The 15629-nt window shown below is 32.6% G+C and overlaps 1 protein-coding gene across 1 annotated transcript in view; it reads left to right on the forward strand.

Annotated features, from left to right (window-relative positions):
* Positions 1 to 12889, forward strand: part of Rat1 (5'-3' exoribonuclease 2 Rat1) — a 184175-nt gene extending 171286 nt beyond the window's left edge. The window contains exons 32-34 of the mRNA XM_085822832.1: positions 5295 to 5373; positions 7808 to 8111; positions 12569 to 12889. Coding sequence (XP_085678958.1) covers positions 5295 to 5373; positions 7808 to 8111; positions 12569 to 12619 — 434 coding nt within the window. The 3' untranslated portion in view covers positions 12620 to 12889. The remainder of the gene's footprint in view (positions 1 to 5294; positions 5374 to 7807; positions 8112 to 12568) is intronic.
* Positions 12890 to 15629: the final 2740 nt, after the last annotated feature.

A 15629-nucleotide genomic window follows, 5' to 3' on the forward strand; every position in this document is an offset into this window, starting at 1 on the left:
TTTACCAAATATTATCGCCCTGTATTATGTTTAAAGAAATTAAATAATAAAGAATCTGCATGAATACGTGTATGTTTCTAAATTGTATAAGTTTTAGAGCTCTCAATAAAACCGGGAGACCTTCCATCTTTCAGATTCGAATTTTTAAGTGATTTTCAGCGTAATTTTGATCATTAATTTTTATTTAATTTAGCCATTTTAATCCATTATACAGAGATTGTAGAGCTTATTAAATTTTGCTTTATATTGTAAACGGCTCGTTACTCTTAATTATTAACTTTATATTCATCATATTTAAAACCACTTTAAAAGCTTTTCTTTCTTATTTAGACTTTCATCAATATAAATTTTCAAGATAATTGCAAATTCAAATGAAATTAGTTAGAATGTATTTTAAATCAAAATGATGCTGTGACTTAGAGATCAGAATTTTGCATAAAATTTATATTTCCCGCGATTCGCATTCCGAGTGGAGAACTTTCGTAAATCTTTTGAATTTCCCCCCCCTCAGCATTTTTATTGTTTTTAAAATCATTTTCATTTAAATATTTTTTTCGGGCGACTCAATCCCCCAAGCACATACAGAAAACGTATACATCTTCTCCATAATATGTTTGTCCTAAAAACGTTCGCTGTTGTAAAGATAATCATTATTTAAACATGAGCAAATATGGAAAAAACAATTTTTCATGTCAATATGTTTAGGAGAGTAGATAACAGCCGCTAGATTATCAATTCTTTCCTAAATAAACACCCTGATGACATAGCTCTCGTATTTTTTCGACATTATTGGAAATTACTCATTCGGCTGCATCATTGGGTTTTTTTTTACCGATGACATTCAATCTGTGAGGTCAAGCGAAATAATAATTGCGGATCAAAATATCGGCATCTGTCATTGTGGTCACAGACGGACTGTCATCAGTCAGTAACTCCTCCTCCTTTGTGTCCTTCCCGAACCCCATGTGTTTGTGTTGTATTATGGCCTCTCAATTTGTTTGTGATCTATTTGCGTCATTTCACATTGGAATTAGGAGGAACTGTTTAGGTTGATTTCTTTTCGGGATTCGTGTGTGTGTCGTTGCTTGATTTCTTACTATTTGCTTTCGTAATTGCCTAGTTGGTTGTTTCTTAGCAGCAAGTACTTGAGTTACATCCGAGATCTAATATTTATATCTTTCATTTCCAAATTGATATCCCTATCTTTATATTGCAGAGGATAACCCGTCTCCGATTGAAATTTTCGGCCTTTTTTGTCCTTTATGTAAATTTAAATCGTCTATTCTAATATAGCTTTGTAAAAATTATAGTCACTTAAAAGTTGTAGGAGAAAAAGGAAATGGTATCCTTTTTTTTTTTTTTTTTTTTTTTTTTATTAAAAAGTCTTCAAAAGTGCTAAGGTGGATCATGAAATGCAGCATATACACACTTTTGCAAAAAAAATCGAAGCACCATGAAGGAAGTGGTTCTTTTTGATGAAACTGAATATGTGTATAGCCCATACACAGATAATAAAATGATTAAAAAATCAAGATTATAGCACCTGTTCACGGCTCATAATCACCCATTGAATGTTCGAATTAGTAGCTTGTCGAACCACCCCTGGCAGCAATGCGTGCTTGAATTCGTCGAGGCAAAGAGTGGTGGAGGTTCCTAATGTCATCCTGCGACACATTCTGTCAGGCATTCGTCAGTTGTTGCTCCAGATCTGCGATATTTTGTGGTGCCTGCCCGAATCTGGCGGCCTAACATGTCCCAGACATGCTCGATTGGTGAAAGGTCTGGTGACCTTGCTGGCCGAGGAAGAGTATCAACCGCACGGAGACAGTCCAGAGATATGCGAGCGGTATATGGCCTGGCATTATCTTGTTGGAAAATGGCCCCAGGATGACGTGGCATGAAGAGTAATGCAACCGGCTGCAGGATGGTATCAACATATCGTTGAGCTGTTAAAGATGTACTGAGGATGTCTAAAGATGACCTGCTGTCACAAAAAAAAGCGCCCCACACCACCATACCATCACACATTTTGACCGCTGGCCCCCGTCCTCTCCAGACACGAACATAGTGGTCATCTGCTCCAAGAGTGAAGCTGGATTCATCGCTGAACACTATACGATGCCAATCTGGTGGCTGCGAAACCACTCCAGACGACTTCCCCGATGTTGTGGGGTCAAAGGCAAACGTTTTAAAGTTCTGTGTAAGCGTAACCCCGCCTCAGACAAGCGCGCCGTGAGATGGTGGACGGTACCAATGGAAGTATAGACGTGGCTGTAGTGCATTGAATAGTCGACAATGATATCGTTGGGGAGGTTCGGGCCTGGTGAACAGTCATCCTGTCTTGCCTGGCATTTAGGCTCCTCGGCCTTCCAGAGCCTTCATTTCGTCGGCAATTTCCTTGTAGCAACCATTGCTGCCAATATCTTTGCACAGCAGTGTCTGTGCGCTGCAGGTGGCTGACTAATGTTTGGTACGACCACCCAGCTTTACGCAACCTTATACAATGCGACCACATTCGATGTCGTTTAGTTGTCTCTTAGGTCTTCGATATCTTCGTAATAGCATCTTTAGTTGCTTCTTTACGGAATTACAATGCCAGCAACAAAAAAATGGTGAATTTTTCGCCTCTATTACTGGGTTTATAGTTTGCGAATAGCGCTCTAGAAATGCGAGATACGGTCGCAATTCCTGGTCATTTGCTTGAAAATTTGATCATTTGCGTGTTCGATCAAGTTGTTTCTGCATACCAAATTCCGTCACGATCGGAAAAGTCCTTCTTGGTGTTTCAGTTTTTTTGCAAAAGAGTGTATTTTCTGGTTAATTTTTATTCGATGTGAGCTATTATATTATTATATTCATAGTTAAAATTTGTAGAGAATTTTATGAAGATTTGATTATTATATAAAAATAAATATCTGTATTAAATTTTATTTACTTATTACCTATTGTTTTTTTTTTTTTTTTTTTTTTTTTTCGTCTTGTTTGAAAATATTAATTTCTTCCGTCTTCATGTTTTCAACTGCATAACTGTACAAAATCGAATAAAATTAGTCAAAAAGCATAAAGCAGATTAAAAATTTAGAACAATGAATTAAATGTTCCGCTAGTACAGAGTTCGTACGATCCTTAAAAGTTCTTAATTTCGGCGAAAATCGGCAGAAAGTCATTAATTTTAATCATCTGAAATTTCTGTTTGGTTTTACGACTGCCATTTTGAATGTGAATTAGCATTTTAGAGGAACATTTTTGGCGATTTACTGATAAATATGGTTATCTTTTGAATAGGTCCGTGGGTTATAATTTGCTCCTTCTATTTCTAATATAAATGGTGGGGTACTCGAGTCTCTGAGCAAGAAGTGAAACATAGGCATTTCGAAATTATTTCTAATGAAGAGCTCTTAAACAACTTTTTGCTTTTGAGGATGTGAATTCTTTTATTAGATGGTTCTAAATTTGGCGATTTTAAGATCAGTTTCTTTAGCAAATTTTTAATTACGAGGTCTGGGAATTTTTTGACGATTTTTTTAAAACATTGTAACATTAATAAATTTCATTAAAATAAAGGTAATATATTGCAATTATATTTAAAACATAACATTGAAATAAAACATTTTTATTTTCCCCTGTCATATTGTAAGGATCTTAAATTTTACTAACGTTTATTTTATTTTAAATCTTTACTATCACTTCTTATTTTCTACTTCCGGCCAGAATTATAAGCGTGAAGGAGTTTATGCAAAGTTGTCTGGCGAACGCCAAGTATTTAAGTGTGGCCTTTTTGCCAAGCAGAAGAGAGGAAGCCGTGAGTTCGAAGCAGGCCGCTTACCTTAGAAGTTACGCAGTTGCTACTTTGCCTTCCAGACCAGAGGTTTTAATCCTCTTGATAAATTAAACGTATTGTAGTGTTCACAGTCTCTGTGCTACATACGCTTCCTGTTATTATAAGGCCAATCTTATTCTAAAGTTAAATTAGAGTTTAGTTTTATTTTGATATCTTTTAAGTTAGACCCCGAGTGGAGGGTCATTGTATTCCGAAGTACGGAAGTCATTGTATATAAAGAAAAAAAAATAAAGGGTTTTGTATACCCTTCGTCTGTATCCTGTCTACTTACTACAATTAGTGAACATAGCTTTAGTAAGCTCTCTGTTCTAGTCAGGTCATTGTATGTTTCCGAAGAAGGTTAGAAGAAACATTGAACCTGATAATATTATAAACATCCTGTTTGGCCACATGTTATACAGTACTTTGAATCTGAAAAATAAACAAGGTATAATGCTATAAAGCACAATTTACGAAACATTTTAGCAAAAGCAGTCATGTAATTATTTTAAAATGTCTTTTTAAGAGGTGGGTTTTCCTGTCTCAGAGTATTCAGAATTCTCAGAATATGCATCAGTTTTCTCTATAAAATTAATTTTACATTTTTTCCCTGAATTTTTTTTTTTTTTTTTTTTTTTTTTTTTTTTTTTAATATTTGTTGCTTTTTGCTGTTACAGAATTGGCAGGGGTAATTTTTCTTTCAGATTTTAGGCATTGCAAATTGGAAAGTTTAGAAGGATTTGAAGGCAAGATTTATATACCGAAAATTCTAGAAGATTTCAGAAAATGTGACAGAATGAAAAATGTCTTCATGGTATTAACACGTAACGGATGTATTCTACAGAAATTTTGCGATGAATTTTTTTACTTTTTGGAGAACGTCTGGAAGAACAATGAAAACATAATATTTGAATGTTTTACTTCTGATACTAGAATCTTTTTCTTAACATGTTTATCTTATCTTTATTTTATTTATTCCCATTAGCTCGTAGATCCTTATTTTTTTCATTAATGGTGCTTAAATAACTTATTTCTGTGTGCGGAAATGTGTACGAACCCTGTAGTAAGTTTTACACTTAAATCGGTTTATAACGTAAGTCAGTGTTGTCAGTGTGAAGACCATTTGAAGTTGCCTCTCTGCCTAACTCAAAGACCTCTCGATTTGTCAAGTTTCAAGGTTGGTAACTAGATTAACGTGAGAAAATAACTCTGAGAGGATGCCAATATCATATTTTAGAACTCAGACATGCGAACTCGAGTATTAATAATCAACAAAATTCCTACTTTGTTTACGATGATTTTAGACGAAAAGCTTATTTATAAAACTAATGCTCTAATAAACTGATGCCTATTCCGTGTTCTGTATTCATGGATAACGTTTAATTTCATGATGCATTTGAAGCATTGACTATTAGATTTAAAACTTTGTACTTTGCTATTTTTCAAAGAATGTAATGAATTCTTTTTTTCTTAGTATCTCGTGGAGGACCCAGTGATCCACGCCTAGCTTCACATCCAGCTCCTCATGCCGTGCAGAATTATAATCCTTTTATGTAAGTTATTTTTGTTATATTTCAATCATCAGTACTCAATGTACTTATACTTCATGAAACAATTTTTAACGTTTTTAGAGCTATTTAATTGGGCATTGTTTTGCAGTCCGTAAACCATAATGTTGGTAGTTACTACTTTTGTTATCTATGGATCCTGTCATCACCTATTTCAGACTATTTTATGCTCACTTATATAAACAAAGATGAAAAAATATCTGCATGTAACACATTTGACAGGTAGAAAAATTAAAGAAATTTAGGCTGATTGTTATCTTGTTGTATTATATGAGAAATTGGTCTATGTTTTAAATGGTAGATATTTGAGTTGCCATTTAAATGCATTCTTTTTTATTAAATTGAAACAGAGGTATTTCTCTTTTGTTCAACACTAAGTTTGGCAACATATCAGTATTTTTTCATTGTAAAAACCAGTTTGGCTATTAAGATTTTGAGTTTGTGATTTTTTAATTTCATGACAATTTTTCAACCAGTTTAATGTTATTAACACATCATTAAAATAATGATAATATTTAAAAAAATTATGTTATTTTAGAGAAATTAATTTAATAAGACTTCTTATTTTCCTTTTGTTCTGTTTTAAAATTTCTTCTCCTTTCGTATTTGGGGATTTTTTAATTCCTTGATTTTGAAGTTTAAACAGGTTCATAAATCTTACAAAGAACAATTCCAAATTTCCTTCCATCAAAGCAACAAAAGTTACAGTAAGTACAGCACCCATTGCTAATTAAAATCACTTCTGTTCCAAACGTACGTGAGTTTGTAAAGCAGCTGAGTTTAATAGATGGTGATTTGTGTATTATAAATTGTGATATAGGTTTTAAACTTTTTAAGTAAAATAATAACTAATGAGTAGTACAGTGTGTTTGACATAGCTTCATATTAATGCAACTAGTCTTAAAAATTTATTAATTTAATTAATTTTAAGCAATCAAAACTCCTCTCCCTTCCCCCCCCCCAAAAAAATTGGAATTATTGTGTATGACGTGTACGAATCTAAAAGGTTAATTTTTAGTGAATAGGAAGAATTTAGAATTAATTCATTGTTTTAGATTCTTATTTATGATTATCTTCAAAAAGCATTTTGAGTAAAACGTAATAGTATTATGTTGTCATTAAATTATATTATTTTCATATGTAACAATAAACATACTTTTTATTATACAGTCAAAAGTCGTTAATTCGGACACCCATAATCCGGAATGATCTATAATCCGGACCTCAAAGCTACAAACTTTCTGTGCATGCGTCGCGTTCACGTATGCGCGTAAGACCTTTACGGCTGCGAATTTGCGTGTGCACGTGCGCAAAATACGTTTACGAATGCACGTTTAATGTATAACGGACGGTATAAGCTAAGCTCTAATTATCTATTTCAGTTGATGTTGCAGATTGCATTGTTCCTTAATCTTCGAATTGGATCCGGCTTATTATTTTTTGCAGACTGTTAGACTGTTATTTTATAAAAGTAAGCTTGAACTTTCGATTATGTCAAATAGAATTTCCGATTTATATTTACTAATATATAACGGATCTACAAAGCGAAAGAATGTTTCAGAGTCCATTAAACAAAAAGTGGAATTGCTGCAAAAAATGAATAAAGGAATATCCTTTGTTTATCTAAACTTTAACGTTTGTTTATTTTTAACGCTGTGTCGCACGCAATTAATTGGAAGTTGATCTGTCACCACTTTCCTTATCTTCAGGGCAGATGTTTTTATTTTATTTGGCTTATAATTGCTTACTAAATGTAGTATTTCATTTCGATGTACTCCGTCTTTGATATGATTTAAATCAAATGCCTCGTCATTATAATTCGCTTCCGATAGCGAAGAAAGTGACAGAGTGTTATTGAAAACGGAAAAATTTCGATTGACAAATTAGTCGGTATTCTCGACACAGCATTTATAGGACTTGAACAGCGGAACTTTGTAACCGAACAAGAAATTATGTCCGTTTATAGAATTAAAGAGAATGTATTATCACATAAAAAACGAAGCAACTTAAACAACTTACATTGAAAGAAATGTTTAGTAAAGTAAACAAATAAATATTAAGCTTTCTTTTTTTTTGTAAATTTTGATACACTTTAGATCATAATTGTTCTTTATTTTGTAAATTACGGTTTCATATTTTTAATTTTATAATTTCTGCATGCCATTTTACCAGATTTAAATTGATTATCTATAATCCGGAAAAATCGATAATCCGGAATCGCCTAAGTCCCGACGAGTCCGGATTAACGACTTTTGACTGTATAAGAAAAAGTAAGTATACTAAGTGTGTTACTGCATTAATTTTAGATGTATGCAAATTGCATCATTCTCGAACTATTCAAGTCATTTAATTTATAAGTCATTATTCTGTTTTTCCCTTAATGGTATTTTGTGAAAAATATTCTTTCCTGTTTCAACAGACCTGTTGAACCTTTAACAATGGTTAATAGCCGAAGTAGCATTCACCATAGTTCCATGATGCCACCACCTCAGAGTACTGATAGAGGTTCATGGGCTCCTATGACATCAAAGAGTGATGCCTATAAGATTCCACAAAATCCATCAAGCAGTAACTCATACGGAGCTCCCTCGAATCCATCAAGAATTAGTGCATATGCAGTTTCACAAAATCAATCAAGAAACAGTGCGTATGGTCCTCCTCAGAGTTCTCCGTATTCGAGACAGCAACAGCATCCTGACAGAAATCAGCAAAGGGACACACGGGTAAGCAGTTTCATTCTTTCTTTTTATTTTATTTTAAAATGCAGAAATATGAAAACTTAAACATTGTGTAAATAAAATTTTTATATGTAAGTATTTTTTGTTATTATAAATAATTTTGATTTTTTGCCATCGGATGGCATGTCGATTTCATGTGTGAAGCTGGTGAGGTGCCAAAGTGCTTGGCTTTGCAAAAATACTTATACTTGCTATAAAGGAGTAGGCAAATGCTATGGACATGTTTTGTGGTGTGCAAAATGGCTGACAATGCCCATATCATTGGCATATTAGACTTTCACTTACCAATTTTTAATAATTAATTTAAAAGTGAGTTAAATCCTGCAATAATGGCAAAGCAAGAAGGAAATGTGTTTTTACCTGATGAGTGCATTGGAGTTTCATCCGATATCCAGTTCAGTTTGATAGTTCTAAAAAGAAAAAAGAAAAGAATTCATACATTCAGATGAAGATTTAAGTGATGTAGAGCTTTCAGATTCCTTCAAAATATAGCTACCAATGCCTGAGCAGAAAAATCACTGAATACTGGTAATTTGACTCGGATTCGAATCCTGGCGAAGAAGCTGGCTGCATAGAAGTTCTCTTGGTGGTCTCTGTGTATGTATATGAGCCAATTTATCTCAGAAAGTCTTCCTGCATTCCTTACTGTAGTATATCCCTCAAGCTGCTTTACCTTGATCAGTTGACCTAACCTCCAAAATACATGTGGGATGAAATCGGCAAACCCAGCCATTTCCGAGTGAGGAAGTAAAGTTGTTGACAGAATTCATCTTCAGAGTTGACAAAAATAAAAGTGTTTATTGCATGCTTGCAGATAGTGATATATTAAAGAATAAATTATAAGAATTTGAGACTATATTCAAAACCCTTTACCCTCTATGTTTTTCATGTGTAATTAAGAGAAATCAGTATTAAATGCATTTTTTATGAAATAATCAAGATGTATGCTTTTAAAAGCTTTTATCTGGAAATTAATGTTTATAAAAAATACTGAAATTTGCCTAAAATAGATGTCCATTTTAAAATGATTTATACTCTGTTTTACATTAGCTTTAGTTTTACATTTCTATTCCCTTTCGACATCAAGCAAACGAAGGACCTTCATGTGCCTGTGACCTTGGAGCCCTGAAGGTCATTGTTTGCTTGAGCGCATTTTGCAGTGAAGTCTAAGATGCAAGACTAATTCTTATAAAACCTTCTTTTTATCTAAATAATTGGATATTTCCGTATGTTACTAATGTTTCTTACAGCACAAACAAAAAATCTTAGTACTTAAAAATTTAGAATAAGTACAATATTAGTAATAGTGATTATATTCCCTTATTGAAATTACTTCTGTACAATACTAATAGTCAGAAACTTAAGAATTTAATATCAGTGCTTATTTTATTCTATTTATATTCATTGCAACAATGTTAACACTTAGAAATTTTATGAAGTTTCCTCAAGAGTCTAACATAATTTATGTGCATTTAAAATTTAATGTTCCACTTCAATGTATAAAATATGATACAGTGGCACCAGTGACTCTTCATTCCATATCACACATGATAGGCTGGGAACAAAGAATGGTGGTTAATGAAGACTTACTACATGATCGACTTTGGTTTGAATCCTGGATAAGATATGAATTGTATTTGTAGTATTTTTGCAGAATAGATGTATTTAAAATCTTTCAAAAATCTGCCAAATATAGAGACTCTTTCTTGCCGAAAACCTTTCTCAGAACTTGATAGTGGAGAATAAAGAATTATGAGACTTCTGTCCCACTGATTGTTCCTAATCAATATTGGGGTTTAATTGTCGACACAGGTATCTAAAAACTATGGCTAGCAATAAATGCACCTCTGATCCTCTTCCTTCATGACTCTTTTTTTTTCTGGGAGGGGTCAATAACTGTATCCTAAAATAGGAATGGCTAAACTTCACAACAGTAATAGGATTGCATATTAGGATTTAGGAAATTTCGAGAGCCGCAACTAAATTTTGTATTTACATCTTAAAAAGAGAGAGAATACATTTTAATGAAAAGAAACATTTGAAGTAAATTGATTCTAATTAAATTAATCTGAATTCTGCATTCTCACTCTCTCTCTCTCTCTTTTTTTTTTGGGGGGGGGCAGCAGAGTTGCTGTTATAATTAATTTGGTTTAACACAAATATGAAATGTTATATATTTCTCCTGCTCTATGTTCAGGAATATTTATGCCTAAGATTGTAGGATGCAAATGAACATTTATCTTTGAGACAGAAATCAAGCATTTCTTCTGATTTCCTTTCTTCTTTTTCAAGCTGTGGACTGGTTTTAGCACAAATAAACTAAAACTGAAAGACGGAGTCTTAATGAACACAAAAACTTAAACAGGCTCTATATTTGAATTAAGGATAAAGTTGTAATTCAAAAAATTTTAATAATTTCATTAATTCAATATTTTTCTTATTTTTTAATTCATATGCAGCCTTTTGGAAACAATAAAGTACATAAAAATGAATAGCATATGATACGTAAAAATAGCTAGTTGAGAAAGATTTGTTTGTTTGCTTTTTTGCTTATATGAATAGGGCATATGGCATTCATAGGTAATCTGCGTAAAAGGAAGGATGTATTTGTGGAAGTCTTCTGATGGACAGTTCTCTCATATATACACTATTCAAGAAAGCAAAATGTTTTAAAATAATCTGTCAATATTTTCAGAATTTCAAGCAAAAAATAAATTAGTTTTTTTCCATACTATTAACCAACATACCAAGCTCAAACCTATCCCTAAATAACTGGCTTAATTCTTTAAATGTGGTTCTCAAGATTAAAGTAACTAAAACTGAAATCGAGGTCAATCCAGAGAAGTGTTAATTCTCCTCATGATCCCAAAAATTTAGACATCCACAATCGCAGACGAAGTAAATGATGATTTATGCCTATTGTTACTAAACAACCATTATAGAATGTAGAATTACAGTTGGAAGAATTATAATTGCAGCATATTATTGCAAATGGTTGCAAACATTGTGCAGAAAAATGTATGTACAAAAACCATCTAACTTGCTTAGGAATGAGGAGGTCATAATAATAGATCTGCCGACCAAATGAGATCTTTCATCTTGTCAATTAGAAAGATGTATGCAAGTCCACCAGACTTCAAATATTTCCCAGCCTGAAATAATCCTGGTATAAACTGTGTTTTTCTCCCTACAAGAAATTACAAGTTTACAAGCCAATCGAAAACTGGAAGAAGGTAGTACTTCACGAAGAAAAGCAAAGGTTCCGAGACATACAGATCATGGCTGTTGACAAGGCAAAGAACTACAGAGAAGGTTTTCTGAAAGAAATTGCCTTCTGAAAGAAAAGAAATTGCATATGCATATGTCTTTCGTGCTGTTCCGATGACCATTAATTGCTCGGAATAACTTGTGATTTCATCTGTTATTCTGACTATTAGCTTACAGTTTGAAATCAGTTGAATTATTATATACATAATGCAATTTAAGAAATTAAACTATTAATTGACAAAGAAGTCTCTCATTGCACCATTTCTGTTTCAGAGATAAAATTACTGTTTGTAGCAGGTGCATCATATATAAGAGGCCAAAGAGCCTGTAGTGGTTGCTACATCATAAACATTTTTCTGATTTAAGAATAACTTACACTACTAAATTTTAAAGAAAACAATTTATTATTCACTTTTTAAAGACGTTCTTTTGTAAACAACATCATTCTACGACTATTTTCATTTCTAATGTAGCCACTCACAGTTTGCATAAAGTTGTACAAAAGAAAAGATTATGTATGATTTGTAGAGGCTACAAGCCTCAAGCAGCTCACAAGCCTGTCCTAGAACATGGAGGCAAGCAATAGTGCTTGTATTGTGCACAACAAAATTAAAATCTGCTTGTGTTCTAAGACAATCATTCCAGCTGTTTAATAATATATAAATGTTTAACATTTTTTGTTCTTTAATAAGCACATAATAAATCACTAAAATGTTTTATTTGATCTTGTGAAAACTTTATATATGTGAAAACTTGATATCAGTGATAAACTTTATTTCATCAGCCCATTAACTAGGGAAAATAGTTTATTTTCATCCTGTATTATTTTACCATAGTAATTTTAATTTGTTTATTACATACATACAGAGTCGTAGCTAGGGTTTTCAGCACCTGGGGACAGCTGAAGATTTCACATCCCCTCCTGTTTGCTAAGAATGGAAAATATTTAATTCTGAAATTTCGGAACATCAGTTTGGCTCCCCCTGGATGCTGTGCCCAAAGACAGATGTCCCCCTTGCCCCCCTCTAGCTACGCCCCTGCATACATAATTGAAAGTTTTAGTAATTCTGATCTCTAAATTTTGACTGAAAGAATATCAAATTTTCTGTGCATCATATACTTATTTGCATATTTAATGAATGAAAGTACTTAGGTTTAACATTTCTTCATTTCAGAATTATCCTCCTCCTCCTTCTCAGACTAGTAGGTCATATGGACGATACTGAAAACTCATTCCACAAGGCATTCACTCATTCATCGTTGACTACTAGCCTGTGAAAGCTTATGTTTCTGCTTTGAAAGTTGACTGAATTTTAGTTTAATTCTAAATATTTAATACCTCATTTGCATAAAAATTAAATAAGGGAAAACTTCATTATATTTAATTTATTATTATATTTCCAATTTTTAATAACCATAGACCTAATTTTAAAAAGAGCCAGGTTTTAAAACTGTTAACTTCATTTGAATTTGTTAATAAAGGGATTTAAAATAAATTGTGTCTGTGTCTTTATATTATGATGATGAAGAATGTTAAAGTACATACTGCATTAAAATATTTTACTCAAAGTTACTACACTCATAGTAGTATTAAATTATCTCTTAGTGTTAAATATCTGTGTATCTGGCAGGTGACTGTATCTGTCTTGCATATGTAAGATAACTTACACACAGTAAGACATCATCTGCACCCAGTAAGACTGTACATGCATAAAATAAATATCCTACTGTTTACTCAGCTGTCTGTGTCTCATATGGAGAGGGACCATAAGTTATTATTCATCTGTTGTGATGCAATTCACTTCAAATGCATTGTAAAGACTGGCTTATAAAAACCCTGCATTCAGAATAATACTTTAATTGTGATGTAGCCGTTCTTCAATAAACATTAATGCTGGCTAGCTTTAAAAGGATTTATTAACAGAGCACGTAGAAACAGTTACAAACAAAAAACTATACATAAAAATGAAACATATACGAAATGGAACATCAAACTTTAGAATTACAAAGATATCTAGCACATGGTAACCTATCATCATGGCAGCTGGATGTCGACTGCCGTTTTTACTCTTTGCCACTAGATGGTATTCAATAAAATAGTTTGGTTACAGTTAAATAAATTACAATTTAATTCTGTTACATTATAATATTTTGTATTCTTCCATTGCTCAAAAATTAAAGACTGCATCTACAAGAGGTTATAACAACTATAGTCTGTTAGTTTAAAATAGAAACTTCAAGATCATTTTCCACTTCCCAGCCTGCTTCATAACCATGGAAACGACACCATCAGACAGTGGGTGTCCCTTAATTCATCCCGCCAACACACACACTCCATTTCTGTTTAGCGTGTTTCATTTCATAAAAATAAAGGTTACAGTTAAACTGCAGTTTCGAATGAGGTTGGAAGAATAAATGTGTAATGATCATGATACACTTTACAGTTGGAAACTGAGAGATCTGGCAATGGCTTAAGGGCTTATTTTAAAGACAGTAATATGTTTATTGCACTTTTTCGATGTCTATGGCAAACTAACATTTGTACATTCCATAAACTGAAGGTTTAAGTAAAAGTCCTTAGGTTTTTTTTTTTTTTTTTTTTTTTTTTTTTTTTTTTTTTTTTTGGAAAAAAATTTTAGTCTTTAATTTTGGTCAAAATTAGCAAAAGATCCTTAATTTTACTCATCTGACATTTCTGTCTTTTTTTTTATGACTGCTGTTTTAAATGTGAAGTAACATTTTGGAGGAATACTTTTGGCACTGCATGGACAACTATGTATTTGATGGGTTTAGCATTTGAATTCTTTATGATTACTTAATATAAACTGTGGACACTCGACTTTTAAACATAAGGCCCTGCCTCAATTGAAACATAAACATTTCAAAATAATCTTTTTTGCAAATGAAGATTTCATAAAATATTACCCAAAAAAACAACTTTTCCCTTTTGGGGATATGAATAAGCTGTACTGTATGTTTGCTGTGAAATTATTTTTTCCCCATACTACCTCCTTGTTATTCAATTGGATATATTGGAGTGGTAACACTTTGCATTTGTTCTGGTGAAAGATCAAAGATCTCTATTAGCTGCTTGCATATTGATATGTGAAATAGAGCCACTTTCAAACATAGGCCATATAGGCAGCCACCTAGGATGTCATTTGAGTTGTTCTCTCAAGAGATGATTAAAATAAATAAATGTATATCTCACTTTGAATTGCTGATATATTAATATGGAATGCCGACCGTGCTGATCGCGTAGGAGGTCGAAAATGGCAGAGTCGAGCGTGTTTTCAAATTTTATCGGCTAGTAATGATTGGCTTGTAAAAAGCTTTGCTTTTTAAAAAAACTGATGTGGCCAGCACATTAACTCCCACCAGCTTCGTATTTAAAATAGCACTGATCTTCCAGTAACGTACCACTTCTTGTGGCCCATTAAAAACTGTTAAAGCTTTAAGTATGGCTTCTGGTTGTCCAGTTTTACCCAAAATCTAATTAACTCTATATGAATGCAGAAAACATAAATACAGAAACTTTTGGAAGTTTGATGTAAGAGTTATTGTGGACGAAAACATTGTCACACACAGACAAACATTATTATAAAAGTAATTAACGCCTGTTGTCAGAACCCTAATTCGTGCTCATTTCCTAACACTCGCTATTGAATTTTTGGATCGAAAACATTAGTGCCCTTTCCTATGCGTATTGGTTATCAGGGGGTAAAAGTACATTTTCTTCTAGAGTATACCATACTAAAAGCATACTACTTTTACATCTACAAAGAATGTACAACAAACTTCAAATGGATTTTTGTATTCCGATAACTCCAATAATCGTGTTCTTTTTTTATGAACCTTTCTACTTGTTTACAAAGTTACTTGTTTATAAAGTTATTTACAAGGCTTTGAGTTAAAAATGTTTTACATTTTTTTCGCTTTAGATTTGAAATTTTCTAATGACCAAAAAACCTACGAAGACTCGAGCTTTCCAATCTGGAAACTTTCTCGAAATTTTGGTGTCCTATACTCAGTTCCTCAAATGAAAATCCTAGTAGGATTAATTTCTTTGCTACTCAATTGTGAGCATATGAAAATCAAAATTGCAGGTATGCCTCCTACAACGCATTTTTGCTCCAATGCGATTGAAAAAATTCAGAAATTTTCTTGCGAGGAATCATAGCGACTTTTTAAACATACTATATCCTTAAATTATATGAATTAATTTTGGAGAAAATA

This window comes from Stegodyphus dumicola, chromosome 8 (assembly GCF_044657685.1).
Source record: "Stegodyphus dumicola isolate Sdum_Otavi_A_Nest chromosome 8, ASM4465768v1".
Lineage (NCBI taxonomy): Eukaryota > Metazoa > Arthropoda > Arachnida > Araneae > Eresidae > Stegodyphus > Stegodyphus dumicola.